This window comes from Ammospiza nelsoni, chromosome 8 (genome assembly GCF_027579445.1).
Source record: "Ammospiza nelsoni isolate bAmmNel1 chromosome 8, bAmmNel1.pri, whole genome shotgun sequence".
Lineage (NCBI taxonomy): Eukaryota > Metazoa > Chordata > Aves > Passeriformes > Passerellidae > Ammospiza > Ammospiza nelsoni.
Window position 1 is genome coordinate 34,010,557 of NC_080640.1, and position 8,604 is coordinate 34,019,160.

Sequence of the window (8,604 nt, forward strand, 5' to 3'; positions counted from 1 at the left end):
CCCTGAACTGACCCAACTGATACTCCATGCCACATGATGTCGCATTTTGCAATAAATTGGGAGGGAGTTTCTCCAAAGCAGCTGTTGCTCAGAGCCTGGCTGGGCATTGGTCTGCTGGCAGGAGGTGGTGAGTGATTGCTTTTGCATCACTCTTATCTTGTTATGGGTTTTTTCCCTCAGTTACTAAACTGTCTTTAACTTTACACTTAAATCTTTCTTGTTTTTTTCCTACCTTTGGGTGCTTTCTCTGACCCAGCTGTGCTGCAGTGAGTGCTGGGTGGGGATTTAGCTGCTGGCAGGGGTCACCCTCCACTGTGTGAGCTTGGACCAGGCTTGTGCCTCCTGTCAGGAACTGGTCATTGTCCTAAAAACACCTGAGACACTGTGCTATGGCATCCAGTGCTGCCTTCCTGCTGTAGCTTTATTCCTATTTTCTCTCCTTTTTTTCTCTTTAGGAATATGTTTATCCAGATGCCAGAGACAGACAGTACTTACTATTTTTCCATAAAGGAGCCAAAAAGACACGATTTGATCTAGAGAAATACAATCAACTCAAAGATGCAATTGCTCAGGTAACAACAATATTTCCAGAAACACAATAAAGAAATTACTGCTTGCTAGGTCTTCATTACTATTAATAGACACACCTCAAGCAAGAAGGACTGTATTTTAAGTTTTCAGGCCATTTTCCTGTCACAGCCATACTGCAATCATTAAATTGGCTTTGATATTACCAGGAATAGAAGTGGAAGTGTAAATCAACATGAAACCCGTATCAGTCTTTAAGGGCCTTTAAGAAACTGCTGGTAAATCTTGAGTTGCTTCAGACTCTTTATGCCTCAGAGGAGCCTAATTCAAGATTTCTTTTCTTCTCAGCTGCTACACACCAGATGGATTTAGTGAGGAATGAAGTCTTGCATCCATTCAGTTCAGGTCTTCCTGACATAGCACTTCAGTGCAGTCCTGGGAAATAATGTTCAGGAAATGTAGCTGTATTGTTTAAATCAGTGGGGGCAGATTTCTCAGACTCTGGAGACAGACACTCTTGACAGATTATCCATGTTGTGGGATCTGTTCAGCAAAGGATAGAGATGTTTCCTTGTGTTTCTCAGAGCCTTATTGCAGAAGGATGATGTGAGCAGAAAAAGCAGAATTACCACATTATTTTTCACTGTTCTCTATCATCCTTTATTCCCAGGCTCTGAAAATGACAGTGTAAGATATCCAGGGCAAAACAAATTCTACCTCTGGAGAACAAATTACATAAGGAAGGACCCAAAGGTCTTTCTGGGGTTTCTTAAGCCATATTGAATGCAGATGCCATTGGATGGCCATGTTTTCCTGGAGCTTTTCTTCTAGAATCAATCATCCCTAATAATCTAGTTGGGATGTTGATTTGTTGGGGTTTCGTTGGCTTGTTTTAAAAAATATTTCAGTGAATTTATGAGGATCCAAATCTCCCCTACCCTATTCCTTAAGTGGCTGTGTGCAGACAAGTTCAGAGAATGGTTTTTGTAAATATGAGCTTTCAACTTTGTTTCACTCTTTGGGCAAATTCCTGCTGGACAGGGAAAAAACAAGGAAATATGGGAAAGCTTTTCTTTCTCTAAAGGGAAATGGTATTGGGGGAAGCTGTTTTGGGAGCTTGTGCTTTATAACATGTCCTTTACTTTTAGGCAGAATTGGACCTTAAGAGGCTTCGAGACCCACTGCAAGTTCATCTGCCCATCCAGCAAATTTCTGAAAAGGACTGATCAGCAAAGAAGCTCTGAACCCCAGCAAAAAACCTGTTCATAGCTCTTGCCTTTTTTAATTAAAGCATTGCAGGTGGAAGCTGGGACGTGGTGTGGGGGGTGGAGGGTTTTTACCTTTAATCAAGACAAAGGACTGTAAAGGGGAAAAATCTCTTAAATCTGAAGATGGGACATTGTGGAATGTTAGTTCTGAAAAGGGCTTGGCAAATAGTCACATTTTTAAAACTGTCAGAATGGAGATTGTGTACAAATACAGGATTGGGGGGGTTCATGAAGAGAATGTAATGCTGGGGTGTAGGGGTGTCTTCTTCCAGCTTTGCAGGGTCTGCCTCTTGATAGGACACCAGCAGCCTGCTTAGCTTTTTAAATTTTCCTTTACCTGATTCCAATCTCTCTTTCTGTCTTGAAAAAAAACAAAAGGAGAAAAAAAAATAAATGAACAAAGAATCCAAGCCACCTGGAGCTCTGGCTGGTGATCAGAACTTGCACTCCACCGCCATTAACACGCACACTTCTGGTCAGACCTGGTCTCTTTTATAAAGTTACTACAAGACTGCTTTCTACTGGAAAACCGTGAGCTTCCCCTTCCCAGCCCACCCCCTGTGCTCCACTGACTTCCTCCTTTGCTTATTTGTAGCACGGATTGGTTGTAGCCCAGTGAGAGAAGGAATGAGTTTTCTTCTGGACATTTGATAATCGATGTTTTGGATTATTCCGGAATAACTCTCGAAATTTGCGTCCCAATGCCCTTGAGCTCCTCCTAGAAACCCATGGCAGCATTGCATGAGCGGTTTTTTATATTCTGTCTTAAGGCAGGGAGGTTCCCCTCTTCCTACCCCCAGTCTGAGAGCCACCTGGACTATGGAATTAGGGAGGCCTTAAAGGACTGCAGAACTGTTGCCAGAATCATGATTCCTGCTTTAAAATGAACAGTTTTGGAATATGGAATAATGAATCTTGATACTTGACTGCTTGTGTAACGGGATAGAAGGTTTCACATATTGTCAGAGCCTTTCCCTTGCCCAGAGGCTTTTTGAGAGCCTGGGGATCCTACAGTGCAAGAACAGAACTGCTTTGGTTCTGTAGCACTTTCCCCTGATCGAGTAGCTTTAAGTGAACTTTGTGTCCCCAGGTCAGAATTTCTTAGGAGTGGCTAATGACATCTCTTGTTCTTAGCTAAAAAGAAATAAAGGAAGGAAGGTCAACCCATTGCCCTCTCTCTTAGCCAAGGCTGGCTGCTTTCTAAGCAGATAAAACATCTCTTCATTCAGAGCAGGTCAGTCTGGTTTAGCACGCTGCTGATAAATGCTGTGGAGACAGGATGAAGGTGGGAGAAGGACACTAAGCTTTATATACAGAAAGGCTGGCTGCTTCTTTTTGATGTTTCACTACTACTCCTCACTGTGTCATGAAAAGAGGCTTCTGGGGTTTTTTTTGGAGAAACATGTTTTAAAAATATAGGAAAGAAAATAATTCAGTATTAACTAGATGCCAGGTGCCTTGCAGATGTGGAAACACAGCTGGGATTGCTGCCTCTTCTCACTCAGTGGCATGTTGGACTGAATGGGTGCATGTTTCTAGTTTTGTTTTTTTTTCTTCCCTCCCCCTTCTCCTCTGTCTTTCCATTTAATTACATTGTGTGATTATTTTTTATCTGTTTTATCATGTTTGTGTGATGAGTTTTAAAAGGAAAAAAAAGTGAACACAATCCTGTAGCTGAATCCTTGGTGTGTGTTTGGGATGAGGGAGGGAGCATGGAGAAAACAAAAAAAAAAAACCTGAACATGTGTAAAATCCTGTATCATTTATGAAATATGTATAAAAGAGCAATGTACTTCTGGAACAATAAATAACTATTCAATTTTTGAATCAGTGCTCTTGAATAATGTTATTTTCCCCAGCTGAGAAGAGAATATTCCCTGTGTGGCAGCTCTCTCCTGAGTTTCCTCCATTTCTTTTTGTTTAGGTTGTGTCTTCCTGACTGACCTTACCTCACTGAGGCCGTGGTGGTGCAGATAATAACTTTCCTGAAGAAGCCTGGATGGAGATGTGGCTGCCAGGCCTGGCTGCCTAACACAGGGATCTCAGGAGCAGTTGAGGTGGTGAGGCAGAGGTAGAGATACTTGGTCTAGAAAGATCTTCCTTTGTTTGGCCAGCATAGTAGCAGGATAAGAATATATATGGGCAGTAATGCCCAGCAACCCCAAAGAGGTACCTGTGGTGTCCGTGTATTTCTGTATGCACTCAAGTGCTGTTTTGGAGAAAAACTGGAGTGTCAGACTTCAATTCCTTTCTGTCTGGGTCCTTGACTGGTTTGTTTTGTCATGGTGACACATGATTTGTTCATTACCTTTGGGAATCAGCAGAGTGTGCTTGGTCCTGACTTTATGGATTATTAGGATGAGATGTTTGGTGCAGGTTTCCATGGACTGCTCAAAAAAATTACCATCCATGATAAGCTAGTTTTTGAAAAAAACAACTCTTGTGTTTTTCAAAGCTGGAGGGGAAGGGCTGGAAGCTGTTTGTTGTCACCTGCCTTTAATCTCTGCTGACAGGCCTCCTTCCTCCAAGTAGCCCTGAGTCTGCTGCTGTCCCCAGGTGAGCTGCCCTTAGGTAAATTTTTTGGCTCACTTGCTAAGAATTCTTCCATTTTGGCATTCAGGAGAGCAGGAGACTTTGTCACATCTTAGCACCACCATTTCTATTTTGAAAATAAGTAGATACTGTTACAAAACTGTTCCTGCCCATGAATTACTGTTGTTCTAGAGATGGTGTGGGTTACACAAGTGAGGAGAGTGGCTACACTTGTGCCCTGAAATCCACAAGCCTCCCACTCCAATCTCAGTGCCTTGGAATGCTAAAACTGAAGGGAAGGGCAGGGTTTGTTTGCTCTCCTGATCCCTTATCTCGGCATCAGCACACACTCTTGCAGCAGCATTTCCATTTGGGAGCCAGGGAGGTGATAGGGTCCTGTCCCCCTGGCAGCACTTGCAGAGCAGGCAGTGCTGCCTGAATTTCAATGTGCCACTGCATTCCTCAGCCCTGGTGAGGGAGAGGCAGCAGGGAGCATTGCAGTGCTCAGCTGCTGCTTTTTCTACTGATTTTTCATGCTTTTGATTAACCTCTTCTGTGATAAATGTATGGAAGTTGTGTTTCAAATAGATGTATGGAAGTTGGGGTTTTTATGGCTTTAGGTTAAATGTAATGTTCTCTTGAGGGTCTGTGTTTTTTAGTATAGAAAGCCCAAAACTCTTAGTATCTAGGGTTTTAACACATGACCAGTTCAAAGTTTCCTGGAGAACAGCATTAAGTTCCCTTTGCCACACCCATGAGGCTCTGCCTTGCAGGCCCCTCCAGGGAAGCTGTTCATGGCTCCTTTTTCCTGAAGAGCAAAGAAGAAACCCTTTTTCTTTCCCCCTGTAACCCTTCCTGCCTGGCAGGCAGCAGTGATGATCACCTTGCTGCAAGTTCTTGTGCTTCCATGTTGGCTTCAAGAGGGTTTGCATGGGGCTCTGAAGCTGCTCTTGGCTGTCAGACCATGGTACTGAGCCAGCCATGTGAAGCTGGCCAAGCTGCCCTGTCTTTGAGCCAGTGGACCAATTTCTTTTATATCCCCTGGGTTTTTTGTGTCTGTGGAGATAGAGAAGCAAGCTTCTTTCCTCTGTGCCCCATTGTATGACTTCATTTTCACTGAGGAAGGAGATTTTTATATCGTAAGTGTTCTTCTGCCAATCCTAAGAGATGCTAATTATTCTTTGAAAAAACCCATCAGGCTTATTTTCTTTACTGGCATTTAAAAGGATGAAAAGTAAAATCCAGTAATGAAAATTAGACTTGCAGTGCACCTAAGCCCTGAAGCAGGGGAGAACTGCTCTTAGGCTGTGCTGCTGTGGCTCTGAGGGCTCTTAAAAGATGACTTCTGCTTCTCTTTTTGCCCCTGATTGTTTTTACAGTTTTTGTGTGCTGTCTATGCCATCTGAAAATGGAGGAGCATGGAAAATAGGACTTTGGTTAGTAGGACATGTGGAAAAACACTCTCAAACACCAAGCTGTGCATCACAGTGCTCCACTCAGGGAAAGGAAACAACTGCTACTCTTAACTAGGAGTGATGTTACTGGGCTCTCAGTGCTGTACTTGTGAGGAGTTTGCTCACATTTCACTCAGCTTGTGCTCCCTCCCTGATCTCCACAGCCCTTCCCATGGCTCTGAGTGCTGGAACAAGTTGTTTACAGCAATCAGGCCTATCTCCAAGTCCTTGACTTCAGTGCAATCCATCTCAGCTGCCTGTCAGGGCTTATTGTGAACATGCATCCTCCAGTCAATCCCACACATGGAGCCTGTCCTGTGTGCCAGGCTCTCCTCCCTCCCTGCAGCAGGAAGTGCTGATTAGCTCTTCCTCCTGTTCCTTCTGGGCAGGTTGCAGGTTCCTGCACCCAGAGCTGTGCTTCACACACCTCCCAGGCATTGCTGTGTCCTGAGAGGTGGCTCTGACAAAACCCAGACCACTCAGCAAATGCCAAAGCATTTTTATTCATGAGTCCATTACAAACTGTATGAGGCTTTCCAGCCCAGCCAGTGCTTTGAAGAATTTGAGTTCCTTGTGTGAGGGTGGTAAAGCCCTGCAGAGATCTCTCTTCCACAAGAAGGGTGCTTGCCACCTGCAAAATGAGCATTTTTCTTGTGTTAAGAACAGATATGCACAGGCTTTGAAGCAGGTTTAGAAAATCCCTTTTGGGTACCAAAATAAAATCCCTGCCCTCTATTTTAATTTTGCCTTCCTTCTTCATATATTTTAAACAGTATCTGCAGCTTTTTAAAACAGATTCTAACTTGAAGCTGATTCTTTTTGGGGTGTTGGGTGCATCAGTCTTTGGGGTGCACATGTGGGGGTCAGAAACAATATATTTGCTGTAGAGTGCAGGTCCTAGAGAATGCCCTGTTGGAATTGTGTCTCTCCCACAGAGCATCTCCTTCCAGGGAGGTTTTTTCTTTGTTTTTTTTCTCTCCATTTATCCTCTCAGGGCTGTTACAGCTCCCTGAGGCATAGGTTGTTTGTGGGGGAATTGGAGCTATGAGTATCACCCAAATTAACTTTCAAAGGGAGGCTGCTGATAGAAGAGTTGTCTCTGGTGCTTCTTCCCAGAAATGTTTAGAGGTAGTCTGGCTGTCTTCTCCAGCTTGAGACCACTTCTTCAATTAGATGTTATGATGATTTGGGATAGTGTCTTCTCTGGGAATGCTGGAGCACCTCCTGCTTTAATCCACTTTTGAGAACTTGATAGGGCCTGTAGGTGACACTTTTGAGGCTCCACTTTGCCATGCTGTAGTTCAGTTCTCTGTGTTAATTGGCAGCTGTCAGTCACTGCCACGTGCCTCTCAAAACCTTGTTGTAGCAGGCTCATCTAGCAGCTACAAAACAACAGCAGCTGGTGAGGGATGGTTCAGGGAGCTGTACACACCTGTGACACAAACAGAGCATTCCATTCAGGCTTGTCAGTTTTATTTACCTGGCATCATGAGTACGAACCAGCCTCTCAATGAAAGTGGCAAAATAGAAATTCCAGTGGCTTGCTGTATTATTCTCTGTTCAATTTTAGTTTCTCTTCTGGGAATTCACATAGTCACCTCTTGAGGGTTATCTGCCTTGATGGCTTTGTGTAGTGAATCTGTTCTCTTTTCCTGTTGTTGGACAAGCCTTTCTGGTACTGCACAGCTGTCAGCACAATAGAGCCACAAGAATTTTTTTTTTCCCTTATGGGAGCAATATCAGTAATTTATTTGGAGTTTTTTTGTTGTTCCTTAGAATCATTCACCACTGAAAGAAGACTCCTGTGCTGGGGTGGAGTAGAGCAGCTGCTGGGATTTGAAGCTTGGTGTCCTTTCATAGGCCAGGCTGCTGCAGAAATGCAGGATGCCAAGGCAATGGGGAGATTCCCACATTTGCCTGATTGTGTAATTACTGCAGGCTCAGCTGCACTCATTGCTGATGGAGAGCTCTTGGGGTGGGGTGAGGGTGAAGAACCCTTTCTGGGCTTGCTGTAGTTAAGAACACATTTCAGGGTGCTGCATCTAGAGCTTGTGGCTGTCACCTGTGACTCAGCCCAGTTTGGTTTGGGCTAGTCAGGAGAGGTCCTTAGAATACTCTGTTTTGCACCAAAATTAACTCCATAAAGTTGGGATTGATTTATTTTTTCAACCCAAGAGATTTGCGAGAACACTGCAGAAAAGTGTCTGTGTCTTTACTTGCCTTGATTGATAATCTCTCTGCAGTGGTCAGGTTGTGTGACCAGGAGTGGCAGGGGCCTGTGTGTAGCCTAGGAACAGCTCATTTCCCTGGGGGACACCAGTCTTTCAGTTTGACTGATGTTCCCATTGTAGCTCTGCTCCAGGCACTCCTCTGCAATCTGTGCTCGGAAGGATCAGTGCTGCTCCTTTGGCCACTATTTCCTGCAGTTAAGGCTCCTTAGCTGTGTTTTCTGCGTGGAGGCAGCCATGGAGTGGGACTTGTGGAAGGAGCACAGATAACAAGCACCCATCTGTTCTCCTTTTCCATCCCTTCGGGATGTCCGGGTGTCCCTAGTTGGAATTCTTCTCTGGATAAGATAGAGGGAGGTGTCACTGTGGGGCAGTCAGGGCAGAAAACAATAGCAGGTCAAGTCCAAAACACAAGATTGATCAGTGAGTACATCCCTGCTGTCAGTCAGGGGCAGAGCTGCTCTGGGGAGGTCAAGGCTGGAGCTGTAGCCCACGTCCCTCCAGCTTCTTCCTCTGATAAACTTCCAGGAGAGCAATCACACTTGCTCTGCTGGAAGCCTGGAGTCAGAAGCTCCACTGAGAGGAAGGCTGCAA

At 44.5% G+C, this 8,604-nt stretch overlaps 1 protein-coding gene across 2 annotated transcripts in view; it reads left to right on the top strand.

The window, feature by feature from the left end:
• Positions 1-3,623, top strand: part of MCU (mitochondrial calcium uniporter) — an 85,061-nt gene extending 81,438 nt beyond the window's left edge. Inside the window, exons 7-8 of one of the 2 annotated variants that reach the window (XM_059476982.1) lie at positions 456-572; positions 1,681-3,623. In XM_059476982.1, coding sequence (XP_059332965.1) covers positions 456-572; positions 1,681-1,797 — 234 coding nt within the window. In that variant the 3' untranslated portion in view covers positions 1,798-3,623. Of the gene's footprint in view, positions 1-455; positions 573-1,676 lie in introns of both variants that reach the window. The other variant, XM_059476983.1, reaches the window with a different exon arrangement.
• Positions 3,624-8,604: the final 4,981 nt, after the last annotated feature.